The 27801-nt window shown below is 41.3% G+C and overlaps 1 protein-coding gene across 1 annotated transcript; it reads left to right on the top strand.

Annotated features, from left to right (window-relative positions):
• Nucleotides 1-455: 455 nt before the first annotated feature.
• On the top strand, nucleotides 456-27505 carry zcchc14 (zinc finger, CCHC domain containing 14). Its single transcript, XM_018703552.2, is given in 15 exon segments — nucleotides 456-1947; nucleotides 3571-3718; nucleotides 3721-3787; nucleotides 10613-10842; nucleotides 14125-14195; nucleotides 14415-14486; nucleotides 14740-14807; nucleotides 15246-15424; nucleotides 17654-17690; nucleotides 17776-18325; nucleotides 18512-18600; nucleotides 20132-20226; nucleotides 20934-21086; nucleotides 22039-23247; nucleotides 24325-27505. Coding segments are annotated over 15 exon segments (3519 nt in total). The 5' UTR covers nucleotides 456-1452; the 3' UTR covers nucleotides 24381-27505.
• The last annotated feature ends 296 nt before the right edge of the window (nucleotides 27506-27801 follow it).

Genomic DNA, 27801 nt, shown 5'->3' with positions numbered 1-27801 from the left:
TTCATCCACGACCAAAACGCTATTTCTGCAGACTAATAATACCCTTTGACATCCATCACTGTGACTTTTTATCTGATTTTAGTAGCCTATTCTAAAAACAAATAACAGCAATGACAGTATTACTTAAGTAGTGCAGTACCTTAATGTGGTTGAACGACATACTTTCCAATTCGGTTTCCCACTTTTTTCAGCTAAAGTGCGTTTGCCGTGATATCTGATCAGCCTCCTTCTAAAAGTCAAAAAGTAATACTACTAAAGATAATGATTATTTGTCGCTGGGAATATAGACAGCAACTTTCTTATAGGTGAGAGTATCATAAAAGCATCAGTTCAACGTGTATCTGGCACTTTAAAGCTCCAGTAACTAAGCTGGGATATGGATGAGCGCATGAGAAAAAGATGTGGAATAGCAGAGTAGCGGATATCCCTTTAGGCCAATCACGAGAAAGGTAGTGATTATAGATAGGACTCGCAGCCAATCAGAGCAGACTTTTCTTTATAGGGGGCTGGTTTTGCTGCCAGAGTTGGGATAATGTTAAACACAGCTGTTTTTTCTCGACTTCAAGTCTCATGGCAGAATGCGAGGAGCGTAATGCTACATTTTGCACTAAGTTAATTTATGGACATTGAGCAACCCCCCCTGGTATTAGCGTGGTATCAGTAACAGTGGTATCTGATGAGGTAATGTCTCGAAAATGTTATAATGTTATTTCCAACGGCAGCAGCAGCTTTAGGCCACACTAGCTTTGTTTTTAAACTAAAACCTTAGCACAGTCTCGCTAGCGGTTGAGACTTGGTGGCTCGGCTCCTGCTGACGGTTCCTCGCACAAGTTTTGGGAAACCATGAGGACGGAGGAGCAACTCTACAGGAAGGGATTGTTGTGCAGTGCGGGACAGCAGAGCGGGGCGGCTCCGATCAAAAAGTCTCTCTATGAGTGAGAGTCTCCTTGAATGGAGCGGTGTGTTTTCATCTTCTCTAACATTCTGCAAGAACAGTTTCTGTGCCTCCACGGGGGCTGCGGACCGACCGGCGGAGGGACTCCTGACTGCCGTACTGCGTGCTCAACACAAACCAGAGGCGACTTTGGAGAGATTATGGTTCGTAAGGGCCTGCTGCTCTGTCGCTGCTGGTCCGCCAACAAAGGAAACGACTGTTGCTTTTTTCATTTCTCTTCTTTCATGTTGTCGCCGTGTGAGGAAACTAGCATTAAGAGTGTTGAAGTGAGAATCAGCCTCAGTCACTGACTTAAATCAAAATTGATAAATAAGCTCTGACTTTATGGCCAATTGAGAATAGCGCTGCTCGCGCGCGCCTGCGCAATTACGCACGTACACATACACACGCGCCCCCTTTGTTGTCAAGTTTACTCCCAAGTTGAAAGTCTGACAATCTAAATTCAGTTGTTGTCGAACCAATAACAGTTCAGGTACCGTTTGAGTGGATGTATGAGGATGGTGGAGAGCCGGAGCTGTGTCCAGAGGGAGGGGGTGTACCGCTGGTTCTCCTCCCTCACCTCAGCCCAGAGAGCTGAGTTCCTGTGCGGGCTGCTGGACCTCTGCGTCCCCATCGAGCTCCGCTTCCTCGGCTCCTGTCTAGAGGACTTGGCCCGCAAGGACTACCACTCCCTCCGGGATGCGGAGATCAAAGCCAACAACCCCGCCGATTTGTCGGGCCTCACCAACATCACCGACGAGGTGGTACGCAGCAAGCTGTTGGTGTCCCTCGCCCTGCTTGGCTCAGACAACCGGGAGGCGGCGGGGGTCCTGTACCGGACATTGACTCACATAGACACGGTGATCAATAACTATGGACTGGCGCTGAACGACGGGAGGACAGAGGAACAGTTTCTGTTGCTGTTCACCATGGCCTCTAATCACCCGGCCTTCAGCTTCCACCAGAAGCAGGTACTGAGGCAGCAGCTCAGCCAGATCCAGGACATCCTACAGGTGAGAGGGATGGACAGAGTGCAGAGCCACAAGAAAGCTCATATAGAACATCCTTATACTTACTAGGAGTAAGGAGCAGGAGTACCAGCTGTAAGTTCTATTCAGTCATGAACACTTGTCATTACAAGTGGACAAATCTGCTAGTAAGGGAAGTAATTCTTTTTGGAAACCATTTAATTGGTACTACTGAAGTGTATAAAATATTTGGAAACAAGTTGAAAAATCTCAGTGGCAGATGGTGCTGTAAAACACAGCACAAAATGTAAGATTAAATAATTTGCCAACTTTTGCGCAGATAGGGGAATAGGTCAAGAAACTATTGGCAAAACATGTTCAAATACATACTGTACTTTAGGAGTTTATTTCTGCAGCAAAAATGCAACTTTCTCAACATTTACATACTCTGATACAGAACTTCTGTTTAAACATAGGCAAATTATGTTTCATCAATGTCTTCAAGAAACCAAGTTGCCTTCAACTCTAGCACTTAACTCCTGTTAGTTAGTTATCAACACAATTGTTCAATAATAAACCCTTTGCATGTGCAGTATATGGAAGCAGACTGTGTCAGGTGGAAAAAGTCCAACATAGAGGAAGAGACTTTCAGTGTGGTTGTATGTGGGTGCTCTTTTAGAGGAAGTGAAAGCAGCACCAGAAAGGGTCCTGTATAGTTTTACTGGTGTGTGAATGGTATAAACAAAATAGAAGTTAAAGTCCTATTGAAAAGAGCTGATTAGGCAGATGACACACTAAACATGCTGCAGGCTGTCGCTTTGCTATGAATTCTCATCCCTCTGACAAGGTGACCTGTAAATTTAGAGCACTGGGTGTTACCATCCAGTGAAGTGAGCTCTCTGAGTTATCACCATCTCCGCCCATCCACCAGTGCCTGGGGCCACAGGTGAGGTTTTCACCTGCTCAGAGGAAGAGAAAGTGTCGTTATGGCAGGTGAATTTACAAAGAAAATTTTAGGGTTTTCTGAAACCAGCTCAGGAAATGTATCACAAATGAGTGCAGCACATTCACATGTTACTTAGATGTTAAAATTACAGGTGAAACATAGTCAATGACAGGCTGCCTGCCAACACAACAGACCTCAATCATGTGTTATTTAGTGGTGAAAAAGTAAATGACAGGCTTGCAGTGAACAGGAGGTTGGGATGTCGACCACAGCTGAGGTCAGATTAAAGATCTTGTTAGTTGACTTGACAAAAAGACATAATGACTTCTAGTAAATCCATCATCTTTATAGATTATGTGATAAATTTACTCTTCTAGCAAGAAAATGAGCTTAAAGGCCTCAGTTTTTACCATGCTTATTTTGATTCATCACAAGACATAATCACTACAACATATCTGAAATGACTGAGTCATAGCCAGTAAAGGTTTGTGCAAAAAGTTGAGCAATACTGAATTGATTTATTAATCATTAATACTTTTTACACTTAATATATGATTTCACGCTTTACAGTAAAACAAGAATTGGCGCAAGGCAGCAAAAGGTCTTTTAATCACGCTTGATTGAAAAATTCAAAACAAATATTGCCACATCTTTACCAGGTGTGTTACAGAGGGTCACATTTGTACTCTTTGGCTTCATACTACACCTGTTGGTTGTTCTAGGTTAGCAGCGGAGGAACAGGAGAGGTTCAGGCAGTAGGGCCTTGCGGGGATAGAGCTGCTGCCTGTTACACTCAGCCACATCACCACTATCACCATCAGACTGTTTCCCTCCCTCTGGCCTCCCCCGCTGCCTGCTCCTCTGCCTGACGCCAGTGCTGCGTACCTGCCTCTGTCTGCCTGCCAACCCTGCCACACACACTGCACCTGTTGGCACAAGGTAAGTAGCAACTTAGTCAGTGTTTGTCAGCTTTGTTACTGTTACTTTCCAACAGCGGAGAAGACTTCAGTTATAACTCAAACATTTATGTAGCGGTAGAAAGGATTTCAATGTCATCTGTGGTTCTGGTAGTTTTATCCCATTTTGTTAATGTTTGGTAGTTTAAGTCAGGCTAACCAGCTAAAAGGTAGTTAATGTCTTCAGTGTGGATTCTGCTAGCAAGTGAATGCAAAAGAGAGAGAAACTTTTTGCAGTGTATGCTGTAGTGTGTAGCTTTCTTTGGAAGGAATGGACCACCATTTTTGGGTTCATCTGTTGTTCACTACATACATAAGATGCTGCCACAAACTGGAAGCTTTCTTAAATTTAAATTATTTGAAATTATAGCTTGAAATTCTACTTGTGTATATCTAAAAGCTGCTGTTGCAATTGGGATTATAACAGCATTAAAAAAAATCTGATCTTAATTTCCATTTAATAATGAATGTGAATGTGTATAAGTGTACACAGATTAATTTAACTAAAAGTAGATAAACAGCACGAAACATGGAAACACTTCATTATAGCTATGTAGTCTACAAATTAAAACACAAAATACAATCTTAAAACACAAATCAAATTTGAAACAGAGGTCACGTGAAGAACGTGAACAGTAAGTTGGAGCTGTGGTACAACTCTTACGCCATTGTGTATCATTTGGTTCCATATTAGTTGAGTGGATAATGGATTAGGTATCCTGTTTAGTGGAGCTACGGAGCAGTGCTTTCATATCCTCTATGCATCTCGGGCTCCTCTAGCATGGCTGAAGGAAGCACATTGCTACACAGTACACCATTATGCTTGTTTGACTCTATAATTACCAAGAATCATAGCAATGTGCCAGCAAAAGGTGGAAAGAAGAGTGCTAGCTAGCATCAGGACAGGTCTTCCAAATAATTAAAAAAAACTCATTTGCAAACTACTAAGTTCTTTCTCTGTCTGTAACACTTTTGGTGTTCTCATTGCTGGAGCCAACGCACAGCAGGTGTTTTGAGTTGTGAATATAAAAGCTTTAATGAAATTGCATCCAAACCGAACAGCTGTTGTATATCAATAAATAAAAGCAAATGATGAACACAAGCCAAACATAAGACACATGATTAACATATTATTACTTAACCATCAAGAAAATTAAGAGAAGAGCCAAAGAAGGATTTTGTTTGGACACAAACTACATCAGATACATCTATGCTAATGTGTAACAGAAGCAGTGTAGTGCAGTCCAGCACCATTGTCATACATAAAACAACATTCATTAACCCTCACATGTTGTGAGCTGTATTTGTGTATGTGTATTTCTGTGCAGCACAACTGAGTGCATGAATAGCTGTTTAAGAACATTTGGGAATACAAACAGATAATGACGTGTGCTGTCAGTTTCCTTTTCCCAGATGTTCAGAATTCCCGTATTTGGAATACATTTTTTGGCTCTCCACCTTTTTTATGGCTAAAGTCTAATGGCTAATCCTGAGCTAGTAAAGGTGAATGTGGAATTTGAACCATCAACCTTTTTGGAACCAAACTGGCCTGCCATTTGATATATGTTTTGAAATGTAAAGAAATGTACTCTTCTTGTAAAACAAACACCAACAATACCAACAATATAATAACAACATCAGTGGTCAACCAAAAAACATCCAAATACTGATGATAAAAGAAGGCAGGAAGAAAAAGACAGTTGTTTACAACCATATGCGGTCCCTCTGTCTGAATATGTTGTAATAAAAGGTGGGGATCACAGGAGGAGGGAGAGGAGGGGATTTCCCAACGATGCAGGGAAATGAGTAGTCCATTAACCCTCTCTAACAGTAACATCTGGGATCATCCTGCAGAAACTGGATTATGTAGACATGAATCAGGCATGATAGAAATCTGAGAGAGAGAAACTATTTATCAGTGTGAGATAAAGAGAGATGGAAAAACAAAATGAATCAAGCAAAACATTGGTTATTTTGTCCCCGTCTTCCACAAAGACATAGACACACAAACACTTCAGTGTTCACACAGAAGCAGACAGGCACACTGTTGAAACATGTGTGAGCAGTGAAGGGAAAGTACCCAGCTCAGAGAGGAGCGTTTGTATTTAGTGTTTTGTTGCCCTTGGCTCCTGCTTAGTGCAGGTCAGCACATTTCTCTATGCTGAAATCAACCCTCTGTGGTGTGTGTATGTGTGTCTGTGAGTGCGTGCTTATGTGTGTGTGTCTCCAGTGAATCCCCGGGAAGTTATAAATGCTCTTACTCTCTCTCTCTCCTCTCTCTCTCTCTCTCTCTAGTTCTCTTTCCTTCCCTCAGTGCTCTCTGAAGGGAATGACAGGGTTTCATTGTAAACCAGAGGAGTCATATCCATTATGATATACAGTGGAGCAGCTTTTAGCTTGGCCAACTGTCACCTACTGTAGGTATATTTGACACAATAGCTGAAGGTTCATGCTAGCTGCAGTGCTAGGAGGAAAACCTTGACTCCTGGTCTAGCAGTAGCCATCACTCAAAACCTTCTCTTAAAGCTGCACTTATCAATATTTTTATATGTACAAAATATCAATTGACTATGAGTAATGTGAAAGGGATCACTTGAAGTGATTAACCCAACAAAAACTATTATCCATCTGCAGTCTCTCAGATCTACAGAGTGTGTCTTTCAGCACACTGTTTTGGTTTTATGGCCTGCAACTTTAGGGTTTTGGCTCACTCTCACAGCTCTCATTAGACACATTAGGCAGCTACTTCAAAGCGAGGACTCTTGATAAATCTATTTTAATGCTACCTGTCCAGCACCAAATGGCACACAGACAAAATAGGCATCTAGCTGGGGAGCATAGTGGAGCATTTAGTGGCTTAAGAGCCAGATATGTCTCGTAGGGGTTGGTGAAAAAAGAGCTAGAGGGAGAGAAAATACTGGACTGAGTCAGGTGTTCAGAAACACAGCTATAAAGGAATGCTAACATTTCTCAGTGTCTGTGTGATTCGGCAATGTTCACTAATACATTTTCAACAACAGATTTTTAAGTTCATAATTCAGTGTTGTATTTACAACTTGTTCTACTGCCCCAAGAGCCGTTAAAATCAATTAATGTAGCTTTAACTAAGTAAATCCACCAAAGCAGCCGTCACTGTGGCCACAAGTGGCAGCTACAGGATAATGGCACACTGAATCCCCCTTCATTTCCTGTGTGATTCTCTTGAGCTTTAAAGGTTGCCATTAGGCAATCTGACTGAGATTAAGTGGGATACCACAAGCAGGAAACAACAAACGTGTCTCCTTGTGCATTTAATTCTTGTTTCACTCCAGTCACAACAATGAAATACTATCTGTGACATGATAGAGCATTGTGCACACACAACACAACATACACAAGTAAAGAACAGCAATATCTATCTAAGGGTTTTGAACATTAGCTAACATTAGCCACCATATGCTACTGGTCATACCAGAACAAGGCTGTAACAGTTAAAGCCGTAAGTGCACTGGATGGAGAAAGTGTTAATTGTTGATGAATTTTACTTTGTATTTGTGTTGTATCTTCTTTCAAGCAATCTACATCTTTTTCTTTAACAGTAACTATAGCTGTAAGGTAAACATGGTGGAATAAAAAGTAGAAAACTTTATCTTAACTGTAGTTGAGTATATACATAAAGATGTGTAAATACTCATTTAAGTCCAGATCCCTTAAAATTGTATTTAAGTGCAGTTGTGCTTCGTTACTGTCTGCCACAGCACATAAGATTTTAGTGCTGCACTCGTCACTGCAGCCAGTTTTTCCTCCAGGATTTTAAGTCAACTTGCATAAGCTTATTTTAACACAAAGCAGCTGGATGCCGAGTCACTCCAGAGGAAAAATTGTTGAATTTGGTTTTCTCCAGTGGGATCTAGCAACAGAAGTACAGAGTTATGACCAGTACATACAGTACGTTGGCCACATCTGTTGGGCCTGTAGTAATGACCCTATTATATGAGTGCTTTATATACCTGTAAAAAACAATGCCAGTGTCAGAATTAAGAGGAGAGTTAAGCTGACTTTGTAGGAGACGGAGGAGGAGTTGCTGTCAGCACACAGTCGGGGTTTTATAGTTTGAAGTTGTTTTTACGGCACTGCTGCTACAAGCAGGGACGTTCACATGCTGTCCAAAACGTGTCATTATTTCTTTTCCACACCTCTTGTTTTTCTGTTTCTCCTTCACGTTGTTCTCCTTCATGAGTGCTTTTTTTACTCCATGCACCGACAGTGTTACAGAGTCAGAGTCTCCTTCCCCTCACATACAGTCTGCAGACAGAGCAGAGAGTTGGCAGGTTGGGCGAGTAACATGCGGATGTGGCAGTAGCACACTTAATTGTTTTCAGATCTACTGCCTCATGCTGTGTGTGTGTGTGTGTGTGTGTGTGTGTGTGTGTGTGTATTATTCTATGCAATGGCACATATCGGGTTTTTCCTTTGAAGAAGGAGGAGACAGCTGCACACTCTGAATTCTTAATGCTATAAACTGTATGACACAACAATGTATTACAGTAAGTATAGTGTTTATACAGAGAACATTACATGGTAAGTTACAGTAAATGATAAATTGAGCTTTATCCTTATTGACTTAAATTTTATATTTAGATCACTGAGGATGAACTTATGTGGTTGGATCTCCATGACAAACAGAATTATGTGGCTCAAATCAGTCCAATGGCTCTGAATTTCCTTGCCTTGTTTACATGTCAAGGATAATGTGTAATTAAACTTATAAACAGAGTATTATAGTGACAAAGTGTTTACAATACTGGCTTTGGGTTGGGGTAATATTTCATAATCTTGTGGGCTTAAGGGATTTATGAACTGTGTTGTTTGTGTCAGAGCCTGACAGTTTGTGGTACAGGATTGCCACATGTTAAAGTTCTGCTTTCAGTAAAACATTTATTAATCATGCACAAAGAATAGATGGTTTAAAAAATCTGTTCTAATTATTTAATTGTTGTTGTTTGAGGGATGTTTTTGGCCTCTTGAGGGCAGCACCATGAGCTATAAATGCAGCAGTGGCATATTACTGCCTTCTAAAGATGATATGACCAACATCAATAGGCTAACAGTTCCCTATTTATATGTCTCAGACACATATCAAAATGAGATTTCATATGGAGTTGTGTTTCTGGACATTTGACGAATGTAAGTCCAATCTTCTCTTTCTCTTTGGCTCTGTTTTGATCTCTACCTTCTACAAAGGAAATAAATCTGTCTCTTTACCTGCTAAATGCTACACTATGCTCAGCCCATTGATAATTTTTTGTGTCTGCCGTTTGTTGCTGGACATGCAGAGTACAAAGGGTTTTTTTAGAGCTTTTTCGCTGCCTGTGGCTGGAAATGACTTTGATGAGAGCAGTGAGAGTGAACCAGACCAGTAAGGTTGCAAACAAACTGCAGAGAAAACGGTTTCTCTGTGAGTTTGTCACTATGGGCAGCTCCTTTCACATCATACATAATCATTTGATCCAGTGTTCCTATTGAAATATTGATTAGAGCAGCTTTAATCAGTTGAAGTTGCATACAAATACATTGAAGGAAAAATCCACCCTAAAACAAAAAAGGCTTTTGACATTGTTACCTGCTTATATTTTGCTGTTCCATGGTATATTTTACTTAATCCCACATGTAGATGATACAGTGTGATCTCAAGATAATTCCAGTGCAGCTGTGACTGAGTTTGGTGGCAGGAAATCCTTTATCTTTCTGACAGAGATAAAAGTCAGGTTTTGGTGGTAATCTCTTAGACTCAAAGAGAAACTCAGAGAAAAACAGAGAACCTCCTGATTAAAAGAAATAATATATTTCCTATTCTCTGTGGATTCTTGAAAGGCACTCAGGAAAATGTAGAAGAATTACTAACTGAAGTAAAAGTAAAATGTAAGAAGATGCACAGGGATAGGGAATGATTCTAGTTTGTAAGTTGCAGTTCCTTAACCAGGGTTTGAAAGGTTCAGGAGGTTCCTGAGGTGGTCTTGATCAAATCACATTAATCCCAATTTCAGCTGAAGCAGCAGTTTGTCCAACAGTAATAGGCAGCTTCAGGACTAAATGTGTGATGTCAACTGATGTCAACTGATGTCAACTCTTTCTCCCTAAAATTGCTCCTCGAGGGCGTTGCTATAAATAAGAGCGCCCTCTCAGTCGACGGGCCTGGTTAAATATTGGTTTGCTCTGCGCCGCCAGATCTTTCTCCTCACTTTGTTTTAGCTCTGTGCCAGCCCTAGAGAGAACGTTGCTTAGTCCTCAGATTTGTTGAAGCAGTGACAGCACAGAGCTTAAGCATTGCATGGCATCTAGTTAGTTGTTGAATGTGGCCTTGTGTGTGTTTTTGTGCCCACGCCGGACTGTGAAGGCAACTGGTTGAGAAGAGGGGGACAACAGTGTGGCACTGTTTCTGCAGAAGCACAATTCACTATTTGCTTTTCTGCAGTTGACTCATCTGTATGCAAAGACAAATTTCACTTTGTATGATTAATATGACACAAGGACCTAAAAAAGGCTTTTTTAATGTAATCTGCCTATATTTTGTTGTTCCGTGGGATATAGAATGATATATATTTCACATTAAATGATAAACATGACACAAGTGCACAGTTTCCATTGAATAATTCTACCTCAAAGTTGCACCTGGAGGTCAGTGTTACATTCATACCACACATGCTTCAGTGCACAAACAAGCTCTACTTAAGGCTGAGTAGGTACTGCATCTAGTTATCCCTGACCTTTGCTCTGTGGTGCTAACCCCTCTCCTGCTAAATGATCTCTCACCCCTGTAACTTCAGAGCCAGACCAGAGAGGCCAGCACAGTCTCGGGGCCGGGCTCAGGGGTCACCATGGGACGAGGCGACCAAGCCATCAGCCAGGACCTCACTCCTCCTCTCCCAGACCCCCCTCCTTCTCCCCTGCCACCTCCTCCTCCACCACCTCCTCCTCATCTGCCTCTTTCTTTACCTGCTGGGCAGGGCCTTGATACAGCAGCACCAACAAAGATCCAGCAGGGGAAAGCAGGAAAAGGTGAGCTACTAGTGCAGTCAGTACAGAGGTTGCTGATTTTGTATGTCAGCTATATTGTTGCATCCTGCATTATTTACAAGACATGAAGGCTTCAGGAATGGTTATGGAAATATTCTCTTCTGTGGTGTTGTGTTCTGCTACTTTTTACTTTTCTTTATCTCAGGATCTCTCTGTCTTTCTTACTTACTTCACCACAACCCTCCACCTTTGCATATCAGCATGAAGTATGTGTCTTGTTGTACAACTCAGTTAAGCCCATATGAACAAGATGTGGCATGCTGGCACATCTGAACACTATAACTAAGCTTAAAGAATGCTGGCCTAAGGCAGAGGTGTGTGTGTGTGTGATGTGCATGCATGTGTCAGCTGCAGTGTTGTATGTCTCCTAAGGATGCATGTGGTTTCAGGTATCGCCAGACCTTTTCCAAACCTAATCAGTTATCGCTATTGTGATACAATTTTAGGATCTGTCTCAACATTTGAGTACTCTCTCTCTCTCTCTATATATATATATACACACACACACACACACACACATACATATATATATATATATATATATATATATATATATATATATATATATATATACACACATACACACACACACCTTGGCTCCGATGCCTCTGTAACACAATACTCAACTTTCTCACTACCTCATGGTCACGGCGCGTGGCTGTCACCCATGTAAAATATACATACACATCAAAGGTATTCAGTATGTAGAAAGACATAAAAGATGAATGCAGAGAAGCATACACACATATTAGACACAGTAGACAGTTAAATTTTATATGCCATGCCCTATTTTCCCTGTGTGTGTTTACAGTGTTTGCCTCTTCTGGCAGAATGAGCCACACCTCGTGTAAATTTTACAACATGTTTTATAGAGCACACGTGTAAATTGTAAAGTAAAACAGTTACAGAGGCAACATGACAGATTTTTATCAGCGTATTATCTCTTTGAAAGATAACTAAAACTCTTCTCTTGACCATGTCATCAGCATGTCATGTACATACACTATTAGACTTATGTGTGAGGGCAGTTCTCTATGTGTCTGCATGTGTGTGAATGGCAGGTGGCATTTTGTGCCCTCCACAGCTGCTGTTCAACAGGCCCACAACAAGGTGGTGAGGGGTGTGTGTGTGTGTGTGTGTGTGTGTGAGAGAGAGAGAGAGAGAGTAACTCCTCTCTCTCTTTCCTCCTTTATCCTCTCTTTATTCTTTATCCTCCTCCTCTTCATGTCCTCCCCTCCCCTGCTGCTTGTCCCTGCATGCCTGATGAGGTTTCAAATAGAGACTTGTGGAGTCTAATATGTCTAAATCAATACCTGGGGGTCTTCTTGCTCAAGCACACACCCCTCTATTTAGCATCCCCACATTTCACTTTCTATCTAATGACATGGATCTAATAGCAATGGAGCAGCCCTAACCTGCCTTTCCACCTGAGGCAGACGGAGAAGTCAACTTACAAGCAATGTGAAATGAGAATTTTACCAAAGGTATCAAGGAAAGAGAAAGATGGGTGGGGTGGAGGGGTAGTGTACAGGTGGCACTGGACAGTAAGCAGATTTTTGGGGAAGCTGGACCCAGGTGGAGAGCAGCATTATGAATGAGTTGTGCAGAAGCAACTGTATTCAATTTAGTCACTCATAGTTGTGGACCATGAGTGTACAGAGCCAGAGATCTCCAAGTTATTAATAGTCAAGGAGTATCAAATGGTTCAAATTGCCATAGATGAATGGACAAGACAAGACAAGCAGCTCTCACACTAAGATCTCACAGATTTGAATTTGGCTCATTGGCATATGAATATGCAGCTAGAGGTCCAGCAAAAGTGGTGATGAATTAGCAGCAAAATACAAAGGTGTAAATAGTAGTTGAGGCTACTGAAAGAAAGTGGAAGGAGGATATTAAGAGTATGCACTATGTATTTTTGGGTTATATTTTGAGATATACTCATATCATATCATTGCCAATCAATCAATCCAACTTTATTTGTGTAGCACATTTTGTACAGGCTAGTGCAATGCAAAGTGTTGCAAAGTGACTGACAAGCTGATAACAAAAATATGAGGGGCAATAAAGGCAATTATTGGAGGTAACAAGTATATTATTTAATTAACAAGTGATCTAAATGATTAAACATTTTAGTTTACTTAAAAACTGAGTTCGTGATATGAATCATGACATCACAGTATATGTTATTAAAATTAATTGAGAAATTGCTATTGGATTGTTTAACTAGATTTCTCTGTCTTTGGTTAATCCAGACCTGACAAAGTGCATCATTATATTGATGCAAAAATCATATTAGAATTAAATATGTCCCTGTTTATTGATTTACAACTTGGCCCACATGACCTAATACAAAGAGAAATATTTAGGGGATAAATTGTAGCAGCGTGGATCTACACATGGATCTAGGGATGGCAAATTTGCACACAATTTACCAGCGCTCAAGATGATGCAATTATTTATTTATAAGACCTTAAAAGATGTTCACTTTACATATATCATTTTACTGTGTTATAAAACATAGAAAAGCAGCAGGTCTTCAGAAGCTTGAACAATTGAGTTTTCAGCATTTTTGCATGAAAATAAATGACAGATTAAAAACTGTTGTTGATTAAGAGCCATCTTGTACTATCCCTAACCTACTGACCTGCTGTTCAGTTATCCAGATTGCTTTTGAAGGGCCATTAAGTACCCTGTGAAGTAAAACAATGCACCTTTGCACTTCTTAAACTGGACTAAACAAAAAGCTACTGTGCTTCTTCAGAGTACTAAGGAGTAAGCTAGCTAAGTCAACAATGACAACAGCCATTCATTAACTGTGCTGTCAACTAGCAGTTAAAATACATGTAGTTAGGGACTATATTGCAACATAATTCAGGAAACAAATTTCAGCACCTGGAGCTGTAATCAACATGGAGTAATCACACCAACTTCTTGCATATTGTGTGCCACATTCATTTGTAATATGGAGCAGGTAAAACTTTATGGTACTGTATTTCAGTGGGCTGTGACCTTTGACCCTCATGCAAAGTCAAGTCTGTTCACCTGTAGCTTTTGGTTTCTTCCTCACATGATTTATTACTTTTGATATTAGGCCAAGTTTAAATTCCTCCAGGCTATTTCAGCTAATCCTAAATGACCGATGTGTTAAAGCAACTGTCTAATATGCTCAAATGTTTTAGTGCAGTTTGCCAAGCTTTACTGGACTGTGTAAAGTTGTGAAGTGTGGTTAATCATCTGTGAAACAGTCTGCTCTTCTTTCAGTGGTGATTGAGAGGGTGCTGCTGAGAGGAGTGACACACAAGCCTGAAGACACCAGTGAATATGTGTTTGAGGTCAGTACATTGTACACAGTACACACATATACATGTACATGCACATGCTTGGACGCATGTATATTGACCCTGATGACTTTTCCAGATTTTCTGTTCATCTCCTGAATGTTTTTACCCTTTCCTATTTCAACCTATTTTCCTTGTGCCTCTCCTCCATCACCTCATACTTCTGCTCCTTCTCATCTGTCTTCATCCTCTCCACAATCCCCTGCTTCCCAGGTGAGCTGGTCAGATGGTTTTGTGTTGTCCGTCGTCCGAACTCACCAGGAGGTGACGGAGCTTCTGTCCCAGGTCAGGACCAAAGAATCACACTTTTCCTCATAGAAATAATTTCAGGCTACACTCAGGTTCAGAGAATAGTAAAAGCACCTGTTTGTTTATTCTGTTTGTTTACATAACCTGTCAAAACTGTTTGAACAGTCAGGTTTTATGGGAATGTATAGCACAGTATCATCAGCATAGAAATGTAACAACTCAATGTGCTTAATTTATATATGTATGTATGTATATGTCTTACTTGTGGAATGGAACTTTTCTCTCTAAGCTGTCTCAAGCATTTCCTGACGAAGGAGTGGAGAAGTTCCTCCCTCAGGCCATGGAGCTGGACCCCAGGTCAGTCCCATAACCCTACCTGTTTCTTTTTTTGTGTTGAAAAGTGTTGTTTCTCTCTCATGGTGATGTGTAACAGATGAGGAAAGTATGGGTTTTTGATGAACATTTTATTTGTTGTAATATGACACACCCTCTAGTGTACTCTAATGTATTTCCTTTCACATGAATTATTTGCAAAGTTGGTTTTTGGAATAATTCAATGAATGGATCTCTATCTCATAAACAGTATTGTTGGGGTAACTAATTTCCTTGCCTGTTGTTGATAGGTAATACATAGAGTTAATTTTTCAGTGCATCTCCATGATGCAGCTAGTTGTAGTGTGGAGACTTTTCATCCAAAGTCAAAGCATCTCTTCCTGTAGTTTTTCATTCCAGTTGGCTTTTTGTGGCCTCTCTGTGACTGACTCCCTGCTGTCTTCTCTCTTTGCCTACACCCAGGTGCCTGACAGGGCTGCCCTGCCATGTCCTTCAGCACCACAGCGCCCAGCTGTTCTTCACCTCCACCAGGCCTCTCTCACCCAATTGTCCTTCCTCCCTCCCTTCCGCCTTCCCTCCCTTACCCTCCTCCCCTCCCACAGCTCCTGTTGCCCCGACCTGTCCTCTCACTTCCAGCTCCAGTAAGTCATTATGTTTTTTTCATAGTCAGTAATGATCTCTTTCTTGGATTCTTGGATTTCAATTTTATTTTTGATTGTTTCTTTAAATAAAAAAAAAAAAGGCAATAGGCGATGACACAAAGCAGAAATCATCTGATAGGTTTGAACTTCTAGTGTCGTAAGTGTGAAGCAGCAGAGTCTGTGAAACCAGTCTTTATAGAGGGCAGCAGAGATATAAAACAGGAGATCTCTATTCTTAGATGCAGGGAGAGAAGGTGCCAAGGAGGGACAGGGCAAGATAAAAGATTTCATGTCTGATGTTGGTTATGAGAGAGACGGGCGACAAAAAAGAGGTAATAGAAAGGACAAGGTAGTGTGTCTGGATCCTGGTTGGTGGTAATGAGGAGGTGAGAGAGGTGAGACTACTTGCAGGATTTTCAGTTTGTGTTTTGGAGGTGTTGGAGGGAGCGAACAGGGTCTATTTTAGTCTGGTGTGGGAATTCAGCGTGGCATGTTTGTGTTGGGAAGCCTAGAGTGTGGTGACCTCATGTTGGTGTATGTGTGTGTGTGTGTGTGTGTTTGTGTGCTCGATTCTATGAGTGTGACTTCATCCCGGAGAGTATTTTTAGCCAGCGCTGTGGTGTGTCTCTGTGTGTGCTTATACTTTTTGTATCTGTTTATACTCTTTGAGTATGTGTATGTGTGTGTTTCTGTGTGTGCCAGACTCATAGGAGACCCCAGGGAAGCAGGGCTAATATGAATGTGTCTAACTCTGCTGTAATTTGCGAACCCAAACACACAGACGTCTGCCCTCCACCACAATATATCACAGTACATCCTTCATAAGCGGAATGTGAGGCTGTAATATCACATTTATTGCACTGAACACATGGGTCACTGCTTGGGTGCTTATGGTTAATGAACTAATTTCAATAAACACACAGCAGACACTTGTGTCAGATAGAAACAAAATGAAGCATAAATTTTGGGGAACTTTTATTAGGTTGGTCACTGATACAGTTTTATTTTATTTCTGTGCAAAGCAAGATGCCATGTTATATTTCTGAAGTTTGAGAATGAAGGAAAGATGCCTTACATTGTTAGTGGAGTTTTTCTGGGGTTTCTGATCCTCTTCATCAGTCAGTAAGCCTTTATGGTGTGCTGAACTTTGTTAGCCATTTCTGAAGCTTGAAATTCTGTTTTATTGTTATTTTACATTGAATTAATTAACACAGAAAAAAACAGTTAATTCCATTTCTAGAAGTTTGGTGGTAACAAAAACACTGATGCTGAAACTGAAAATGTAGCTTGCATATTGAAGGTCAGAGGAATGTATTTAAAACTTTAAAGCAGTGAAATCTTTAAAGTCTCGGTCCACATCACCAAACAGAACATCATCACTCCAGTGTCATTTACTATAATATGTAAAAGTAAGTAATTAATGGGTTGAGAAAAAAATTGACACCTGACGACTGTTGCTCCAGTAGTACTAATTTTAGATCTATTGCAGGTCATCATGGTGTCACTGAATGGGAGAGATAGAAATAGTCAAATAGACTATAGTGATGCTGATGCTGATGATATAGGATTAAGAATAACCATGACTGTCCAGCTGTTTAGGACAAATATTTGGGCCTCTTCTTCACTAAATGCGCCAAAGATAAACTTGGAACACAAAATAAGAGAAGAGGAAAAACAGAGCAGCATTTTAGCTGCTGAAGAAAAAGTAGACAACGTTGCAGGTGTGTTTTTATGATTAATTTATGATTCACACACACACATCTAAAAATATTTATTTTATGAATCAACAAAGTTTGAGTCTGTTGTTCCATTTTGCACAAGTTGGACATATCTGCCCTTTTGCAACTATGCAGTAATATTAATATTACAGTTCACAGCAGTTATCACTTCACTGTAGCATCAGATCAGCTACCAATCAATAAACTAATTCTGATTAAAGGGTTGCTGCCATCTGGTTAAAAATGTCAGATATATTTGTGGTTATTTGGATTGGAACATCCTGGATGATGGTAGAGTTTGCCATCGTTACGCTTTAGTGCCCCCAGATTCTACACGTCTCTTTTTTCAGCTGGAGGAATGAACCAAAATCTCCCTTAGGTGTTGAACTTGGTTGACATCTGTGGACTGTTAGGGCCATTACATATGATTCACATAATTTTCATACTAATCATTCACTATTTTGGTGATGATGCTAATGAAATTGATAAACGTCCTTTGTTTTTCTCACAGATCTTGGCTGTATGGTTCAATACAGAGGACCCAACAGGTAATATTTACTCTCTGCGTTCCTTTATATCATTCATCATCATCATCATCATTTGGGACTCCACTGATTGTGTCTCCTCTCTCAGGGCAGTGTATAGAGTGGCCAGCGTCCAGCCCGTTGTCAGCACCCACAACTCTGTCTTGACTCGCTCCACTCCTCACCTCTCCTCCCTACCTCCTCCTCTTCCTCCTCCTCCTCTTCCTCCCTCCATTCCCCCTCCCCAGCACTCTCCCCAGCTATCCTCCCTCCCTCCCCCTGTGCCATGCCTGTCCAGCCAGGGCTCTATGACAGGTGGGGGTGATAGCTCCTCCCAGCCACATCCTCAGCACAGTCAGTTGCACTCGTACTCTCAACCCCAGCAGCACTCCCAACACCACCTTCATGCACAAGCCAGCAGTCAGTCCAGTACACAGCCTCAATCCCTGCACCTGTCCCATTCCCAGCTGACGTCACACTCACATTCCCAGTCCCTGTCCTTCTCCCAGTCCCATGCCCAGTCCCGTTCCCAGTCCCATACCCAGCCCCCATCCCAGTCTCAGCCCAATGCTCCAGAGCAGAACGGCATCTTGGACTGGCTCCGCAAGCTTCGGCTTCATAAGTATTACCCCGTCTTCAAACAGCTCACCATGGAAGAGGTTGGTTAGTTTCAGATGCTATCATGTCATTTGTTTATACAAGGCATCTTACAGTGTACTTAATCAACCGCTAAATCTGTATTTCCAGCTGTTGTCATGTTGCGAAAGCTCATTCGAGTTTAACCAGTATATCGGTTTCTATTGAACATACTTACATTTTTCCTGTTTCAACACGTTCTAATTCAGTTTTTAGCGCTGACAGAGGAAGATTTAAACAAGTACGACTTGACCCAAGGAGCAAAGAAGAAACTCAAGACCCAGCTGGAGCTACAAAAGTCAGTAGAATAAGCTACAAAACTCATGAATCCATTTTTTTTTGTCTGAAATTGCTTTTATACTGAAAGGTTAATTAACAAAATATACAAATATTGGTTATACAAAGCATACCATTGTTTTGATGAGTCATTGCATGACAATTAAGAGGTAATAAGTAAGGGACAATCAAACCTACAGGACTGCTTTAACATTTTAGAAAGAATGCTTAACTGCTCTCTTGCTGAGAGTTGGGTGAGGAGACTGAAACGATTCTCATGTCTGTCTGCCAAATATGAAGCTAGAGCAAACCGATCATTATGTAAATACATGAGAGTGCACAGGGACAAATTCAGAAGTGTACTATAAGATTTCCTTTGCTCACTGTGTTCAAAGTTTGTGTCCCTCGTCGTCTTGCTAGAGCCTGCTCTATGTGTCCCTTTGAAGCATGCTTGCCAGGACTGGATTACCATACATCCTCTCACATTCTCAAGTGCCCTGAATCTTCCATAACATCTGGAGAACATCATGAGAGCTGAACTGAGGATGCACAGAATCACTCAGAAGTTGCTCCTAAAAATCTGTTCTCTGCTCGCATAATTACTTGGCCATCAATTAATTCTCATATTTTGGTAGTTGAGTGTGTTTACAAGCAGCTGATGGTGTTGCTTTTACATTTAAGGAAGATAACTGTAAATACAGAGTGAAGTTTTAACTGTAGAATAAGCTTAAAAACTTGTATGTAAAAATATGTAATGTAAGTGACTTCAAAATCAATGCTTGTTCTCCTTTGCCTTCTATGGTGAAGTTAGCAGATGCTCTGTCCTATTAACGATTAACAGGCTGACTGATCAGCTGCTGATTTCCATGGTAGATGTAGAGCAGTAATGGTCCACACAGTGTCAATGGTTAACCAGCTGTAGGTGGGTTTGAGAGATAAGATGTACTTAGGAGGAGAACCAACAGAAACATGCAAAAACACAAAAACACAGACGCGAAGGCAAATGCATCTTCATGCTCCATCTCTCTTAATTACAAAACAACACCCACACATGCCACACACACACACACCTGAATTCCTCATATGTGAACCTGCACATTTGTTATCTCTTGATCATGTTTCCATTCCCAGTATCAACAGGTTTCCATTAGGCAGGTGACAACGTGTGTGTGTGTGTGTGTGTGTGTGTGTATGTGTGTGTGTGTGTGCGCGCGCGCATGCGTGTGTGTGTGTGTGTGCGCGCACTTAAACAAGACACAGAAAATGGAAATTTCCTGCAGTGGTTTTTCATGCAGATGTGTTTGTAGAGGAGCAGGTGAGATACTGTGGAGCTTGTTGAGTGGACAGTGTCTCCCCCTGGTGGTCATTAAAGGGCATTCTTGTAAAAACTCTAAAAAGCCAAGCTTATAAAATAAATTTCCCTCTTATATTTATGCTATAATTTACTTCTACAAGTAAACATGAAGTACTCTAAACGAGATGAGTCACTACATGCACACATCTCTCATAATATACTGTGTGGTAATTTGCCAGTGTGTGTGTGTCCCCAGCAGGGAGATGAAGATGGAGAAGCGGTCTTGCAGCGGCATCGCCAGGGTAACACCTTCCAGTCACATGGGACCCCCAACACACCCAACCTCCACTGCAGGTAACTATGAGCTGGTTTGTCTCAGGCTTTTTCCAAATGCTGCAGAATTAGATGATTTGGTGTTTTGCATTTGGATGTGAAAAAGAATGTGTATTTGAGACACTAAATCCCATACCTACTCCTGAGCAGATGTTCAGTGTCCAGCAGTAGAAAACTAGGGGCTGCTCCCAGTTCGAAAGTATGGTTCTGTATGATTGCTATTGTCCATACCTGGCCCTGCCAGCCTGCTCGTTAGCACCCCATCCCTGTTTCACCGCCAGCAGTAGGGACGGACGTGCTGCCTCCACCCTCCCTGACTTTATTATTATTATAATCATTATTAGTGAAGGTGGTGATGGTGGAAGTAATAGCAGCAGTGTTGTCAGGAGTTGTTGAAGGTAGCAGTGGGCATTTTTTTTTCTTCTTCTTTTCTTTAGTTTCTTTGTTTTGTCGCACTCCGTATTCTTCTGTTTCTTATTTCTTTATTTTGTTCCCCTGTGCACCCCTCATTCATCGACACCTTTTCCCCCTTTCTCTTTTCCCCCATCCACCTTATAATGTTGGATACCTGCGGTGTCTGAACACACACACACACACACACACACACACACACACACACACCATTATCAGCACAACACCTGACAAGAAATGTCTTTTGCTCTGTTATTTCTAGGCCAAAATTATCAGTTGTCCTGCTCTGTATTTATTGTTCTGTCTTTGTATTTCAGGAGAGCTGCGAGTGGAGGTGGATGCTGTGCCACACCATCACCCCGTCTCCACAGACAGCAGCTCATCCTCAGGCTACTCCAGCTCTTCTTGCTCCCCTCGGACACCGCTCTGCTGTGACTCCACATTTGACAGGAGCAGAGACATTCACAGGCGTAAGTATTCTAACAGTGAATGAGTATAAAGTAATAAACTTATTTATGATTAGTACAGCTTGAGAGTGGCATTGGTATTTTCCCTAATGTTCCATACTATCTCAGTTTACTCCCATTCTGACACCAAATGATTCAAAATGAGTAAAGACCACCATCAAATCCCCAGTGATACGACTTATGACTTCCTGCTGTGGCAAATAAGTGTGGAGTTACAACAGTAGCACCATGGTCAGGAAGGTGCTCATGCCTCCTAAAAATCCTCAGTCAGAAGGATTAGTGCAATCTTCAATCTCTCAGCGAGCAACATGTCCTTATGTGGGCAAGAAGAATCCTTTGTGATCCTCCTCACTTCTGTATTCACAGTATAATCTGTTACTATCTGACAGATGTGAGTCCTTAACCCATAAGACCAGACCCATTTCTCCTTTTAGGAGGAAAGAGTTGCTGATACCTGTGTCACTGTGGGTTCTTATGGGTTAAGAGGTTTCACTTTATAGACAATACAATTAATTGACTGAAAAATAATCAACAGATTAATCAGTTATGAAAACAATTGCTAGCTGCAGCCATATTATACATATTCATAAACAGAGGATGTATATATCAGCTTGCCACCAACAGTGGAACACACATAAAATCAACATATGATTCTATATTAGAGTACTGAAACACAAGTGCATGCAGTTTGTCCTTTACAAGTTCAATAACAATAACAACAATAAATTGTATTAAAAATGATTAATAGAAAATTAAAAACTGTATATCAATAAAGAAACAGTTTGGATATTATGTACTTTTTATTGAAATGTAACATGTTTATTCTGCCTATGAGTGACTGTACCAGGTCATTCAGACCTTCTTCTATTTGGCTTTCAGTCCCTGAATATTTACAAATACACAGCACAGTCATTTACATGAGCTTTCACCAAATCACTCTGTATCTGTCTTTCAGGTGTGTCAGGTCCAGATGCAGTAGGAGGGGGGCCAGAGAAGGACCGGTCCTGCCTCCTCATCCTGAACTCCAGCTGCCCCACAGGGTCAAGTCGCCCCACAGCCCAGGTCCTACCCGTCCAAACTGATCCAGCTCCTCCTCTGCCTCCCTCTTGCTCCACCCACCTCCCCTTTGGTCTCCCGCAGTCTCCCTACCTCACACAGGCCAACTACCCCCAGACCTTACTTTCCCCGGTCTCTAATCCAGCACGTATCCTGACCTCGCCACGCAAGCCCCGCCCTCCCCCACTGTGCACAGAGGACAGGACTAAGCAGGTGGGCTCAGGTCTTCCTGCAGCTGCTGCAGGCTTTAGTCCGGGGCTCAGTGTGGGGATGGGGGTGAGACTGGAAAACCTGTTCCCTGGACTGAACATGGACGGCTCCACTGTGCTCCAGGACTCTGTGGTTTGCCGTGGCCTGGCAGGAGGTGCTATGGGTCTGATGGTAGAAACCAGTTCTGCTCTGACCTCCACGTCCAACAGCCTCCACCACGTCTCCCAACCCCCCCTCCACTTCCACCTCTCATCCTCTTACCCTCCTACCTCCTCCTCCTCCTCCTCCCTCTCTTCTTTCTCTTCCTCCTGCTCCTCCACAAAGTCTGGCTCACAGTCTGGGAGCTCCAGCGGTGGAAGTGGAGGTGGCTTTGTTCCCAGTGTTCCTGTGGCTGCAGTACCCGGCAACACTTACTACCCTCCTCAGCCTACCTCCAGTCCCTCCCCCTCCCCATCCTCTGCCTCCTCACTGGATCAAAGTTCAGGTCATACCCCCTCCGTGTGTGTTTGCAGCTCCTGCGGTTGTCGGGGGAACTGTGGCGCCTATGGGGCGTTGCCTGGATACGCCGCAGCTGGCTACCTGCAGCCGTTCTCTGCCGGCCCCTCCCTCTTCACCCTGGGTCCTTTGCTCCATCTCAGCCCCCTGTTAGCCTCATCCAGCACAGCTGGCAGCGGAGCCACGCCCTTTTCCTACCCAATGATGATGCCTCCACCCCTCTACCGCCACAGCCCTGTATCACACGACCAGCAGCAGAGCTTTGGCTTCTACCAGCCCCACGGCATCATGGGAAATGGAAGCCAGAAACGGGCAGCAGGTAGCCTGTCATGTTATAACTGTGGTGCTAACGGACACAGAGCAGAGGACTGCAAACAGCCGCCCATGGATTCAGCACAGCAAGGTGAGTGAAGGGATAAATGGGTATGAGTCTTTTTAACTGTTTAATTATAATCAATAGGTTATCAATTATAAATTAATCAATTAAATGTACATGTAAAAGATGCATTAAAAAAACAAATGATTACATTTGCCAAATAATAATTCTGTTTGCTCAGTCTTTCTTTAAAACAAATTACAAAACAAAATTACACTTTTTCTTTTTTACTCCCACATATCATAATCTGTCTTACATTCATCCGACAATCAGTTTCCATTTTGTGATCATATTAATTTCAAAGTGTCTCTCCCTTTAGAAGAGGTGTAAAGATGGTGCCACCTGATAATGAAAGAGGTGCAGACCTCATAAATGAATGATTGAAGGGAGCTTTAATTAACCTTTCTGGAACCAGGATAAATAAATAAATCTCTCTCTCTCTCTCTCTTTTTTTTTTTTTTTTTTTTTTTTAACAAGAGAGACCTCTTTTGTTATTTGCATGCTGTGTCTTGTTATTTGCGATCTTTCTCATGGGAGCTTTGAACAGATAGTTATTACTAATGTTTTCTGCAAGGTAGTCAGTGGTAATACTATAATTCAGTTTGACTGAACTACCATTGTTTGTTTAAAAGAGACGTTTCCAACACAAAAACATCTTTATATTATTATTAAGACCAAAAACTCGAAAAGCCACATAATCAGTAAACATTTGTGCATAGACACCAACGTTTTCAGCTTGGAAATATTGAATTCAGTAGACTGGCTGCCTCTCCAGGATGTACCCCGCCTCTCACCCAGTGTCAGCTAAAGTTGGGATTTTTGTACAACAGTTAATCAACAAAAGTCTTCACACATAAGATACAAAATGAAAAAATGAATTTTCTCTCTGTTTAAAACTAATTCTAATACACAATTATTTTTTTAAACCAGTATTGCAGCAGCAATGGCAGACCTTTAATGGAATTGAAACAGTCGCCTCCTAAAAACAAGTGAATAGATTTTTGTTGTTGTTGTTGTTGTAGCATGTCTTTGGCTCCAGCTCGTACTATTCGGACATTACAAAGCTTCAGCAGAACGACTGTATTTCTCTGTTGTGTTTCACAGGGACATTTCGACTGAAGTACACTCCTCACTCTGACAATAAGGACTCAGGGGACTAACCAGCAGAAACACCATTGGATTTGAACTGTCATACTCCTGACACAGTTGTACCTCATGTTCCTGCTAAAGCTAGCGGGCAGCAGCCTCACTGCTAAAAGGGACGCACACACAGACACACACAGCCCGCATCTGGCTGCCACGAGGTAGCATGGGTCTGTACAAAGACTGCTGGTGTGAAAGCAGAGACCTCTCCTGTCCCGTGCGATTCTTTTACAACATATAAGAGTGATGAGACAAGGATGGAAAAGAAACAGTCTGTGTCATCAGATTAGCTTTCATCTCCCTCAGATCTCCACAGACACAAACACAAGCCCAGAGGAGGGGTGGGATTTGTAAATTCATTTCAGAGACCTAACTGGAACTCTGCTTCATCCTCAGAAGAAACACTACAAACAGATAATCAGCCATGTTTCACTAGACAGTTCCAGCTAAATGACTGAGCAGTTATAGTCTTCTAGATGGTTCACAATCCAAAGGCACAGCACTTCGTGGACTCCCATCAAGTGCATTTCTAAACCGTGAAACCCTGTTTCATCAGCCCAACCATGACCCCATTGTGACAGACTGGATACCTTGGATATACATTGTGTCCAAATCTCTGAATGCACAAAGAACTACCAGTGTTATTTTCCGTTTAACTGAATCTAGACGTAAAGAATTTCTCGTACTACTCGGCTTAAAAACCGCGATGACTGAAGAAAGCAGTTGTGTGTCTCATGATCAGGTTTGGCTCACTGCTGTTAGTTCACTTAAAAGAGCTGTGTCCCAATTCCATACTATATACTAAGTGCATATGGTGTACACTATATTCATATTTTTATTGCATGTTTTTTTGCAGTTAGTATATAAGAAGACAGTGTACATTCTTACACCAAAGCATTTCATACTAACAGAAAAAGATGCCATACATGTGGCATGCAAAGGTGATCAAACTTTAGAATACCACTGCCAGTTTAGATTCACAGCAAAATGTTTATTCAAAACAATGTGTGTTCCTGGATTCATTTTAATTTTCACAGCTTATTTCTTATATGCATTTCATTGTGGGACAATAGCTTCCATCAGCAGCAGCATACTCAAAAATCCAGTGTTTTTATCTACATGCTGCTTGTTTTGAGTGTATTTTATTTTATCGCTTTTCCAGTGTGAACACACTAGAGACTGAAAACCTGCTTAGTATTAGTGTGTACTGTAGTGTGGATTTAGGACACAGCTAAGCTGTTATAAATAAGGTTTCTTTTTTTTTAAAAAAAGAAAAAGGTGGCACACCACCACCAAGGCATTCATTGCTGTGTTGGTGTGTTATCTTGTACCACTTTTGAGGTTGAGCACCCAATTGAAATACACTCTTGTTCCCCTTTTTGGTGTGTTCTGGTGAAAAACTAAATGGAACCACAGTTTTTTTTTTTTTGTTTGTTTGAATCAGTTCCCCTGATTCAAGGGCTTGATCCTCATAAACGTGGATCTGCTGGAGACCCTGAGGTTCTGCTGAACCCAGAATGAAGTGCTCTAGTCTTACAGTCACCACAGCTAACAGTGTTTTCAAGTGGTTCTTTGTCAACGTGTCAGCTACTTTAGATTTGACAACTACAATGTTACCTGTAAACAACAAGTGAAGTCCAGCGAGCTCCATGATTCACAGGTTCAGGTTAATGGTACAGTATATCCATAACAATAGGTCTTGGCTGCTAACAGGAACAGAGAGTTTAATCCTTGGTTCCTCACAACTTACTGTAACCTTTTTGTTGTTGTTTATTATGATATATTCACCAAACACAATCAATGCCTCCTTTAACAAGAAAACAAGTAACTTTTTGGCAACTGATGACTGCACAGGGCACTCCAAGTGTGTCCTCAGGGAGAAGGTTTGAAATGAGTGAGGACTCATTAGCTGTGTGTCAAGAAGGACATATTGGGTCAGGAAATCTGGACTTGGAGAATCTCGCCCCTGTGCTGGGATGCCACTTGGCAACTGGAATCCCTCTTCAGCAGCTGAGGATCACAGCTGGAAGCTGCACCAGTCACCCTCTTGTTACCCCTTCAGCAGTGCCTGGGGCTGAACCAATCACCTTTGGATGATGTGCAGCTTCACTACCTCTGAGCTAACCTGAGAGCGGAATGGCCTCCTGTGCCAAATAGTGTTCCTATCAGAATGCAGACTGAAAAGAGTCTGCAGTCTGATAGTATCTTTAATTTACACCAATTTAAACATTTTTTTAAAAAGTGCCAATTTCTTTTTACTTGATGATGTTGAGCTGAGCAGATGTTAATCCTGAACTTGTTCTCACTCCAGGAGAGATGGAGCTGCCTCTTTTTGTAATTAATATGTACAGTCATTAAAGCCAGGACTGTTAAATGTTGACAGCTGTAAAAAAATGTATAAGTGAGAGTTCAGTGTATTCATGTCTCTGACTGTGAGTGAGTTGCTGGGCAGGACCCAGAGTTTTACAGACACGAGGACAGCTGGTCCTTCAGATGAAACTCTATCTGTGCCCCTGGAGGGCACAGCACAGGAACATGGGAAGTTTATTTAAAATGGTAAATGCTGAACATTCAGTATGTATAACAACTTCTGTCTGTTGTTTAGAATAAAAAGTCAACAATGTGCTTTTGTATTGTGATATGAATGTTGTTGGACTATGCCTTTTCACAGAAACACGGGAATCAACCAACCAGCCCTCAGCTCTTCAGCTGAATGTTTATTTAAATTTCAACTGTTTCAATGGGCATGGCCACATAAAACACATTTATTCAGCAGTTACAAAGGAGAAAATTGCCTTGAACACTAATTTCATAATTTTTTATAGATCATACCAAAGAATGCTGTTTTTTCTTTCTTTTTTTTTTTTGACAAATAGCTCCACTTTTATAGGGTTTATTTTATCTCTTAACTTCTTGCAGTAGAGCCTGTTTAAGTGATACTCCAGCATGCATGTTGCTTCATCTTTAGTAAAATGTGTTTTTGAAATATTTTGTGCAAATGTTTGAACACGGTTTATAATTATCCAGTTCATATGTAGGTCAGATTTTCTATTGTGCATTGTGTTTTAAAACATGATTGCTTTATCTGAACTTTGAGGGAAAAATGTTTGAGTAATAAAATATTTTCTGATTCTGCCTTTCATCACATTGTCCATGTGGTTTATTTATTAAATAAAAAGGCACTACCAGCCATTTGAAGTATTAAATGCATATTTATTTTTCACAGCACATTTTAACTTATTATAAGTATTATAAGTATATGAGTGTCCCAGTCAGCCATGACAGTGTAGCAGCAAACACAATACCAGGACGCTGGAACTGAGGCAGCTAAATAGAACTCAGCCATCCTTCATTTTGGTTATTACAACTGTACTTTTCCTGCTCTGACATGTCAACACATCTACTGAATTGAATTCTTAAAATATGTGAACTATCTAT

Source organism: Lates calcarifer, linkage group LG10 (genome assembly GCF_001640805.2).
Source record: "Lates calcarifer isolate ASB-BC8 linkage group LG10, TLL_Latcal_v3, whole genome shotgun sequence".
Taxonomy (NCBI): Eukaryota; Metazoa; Chordata; class Actinopteri; family Centropomidae; genus Lates; species Lates calcarifer.
The sequence above is the reverse complement of the archived record's forward strand: the minus strand, read 5'-3'. Positions and strand labels throughout refer to the sequence as shown.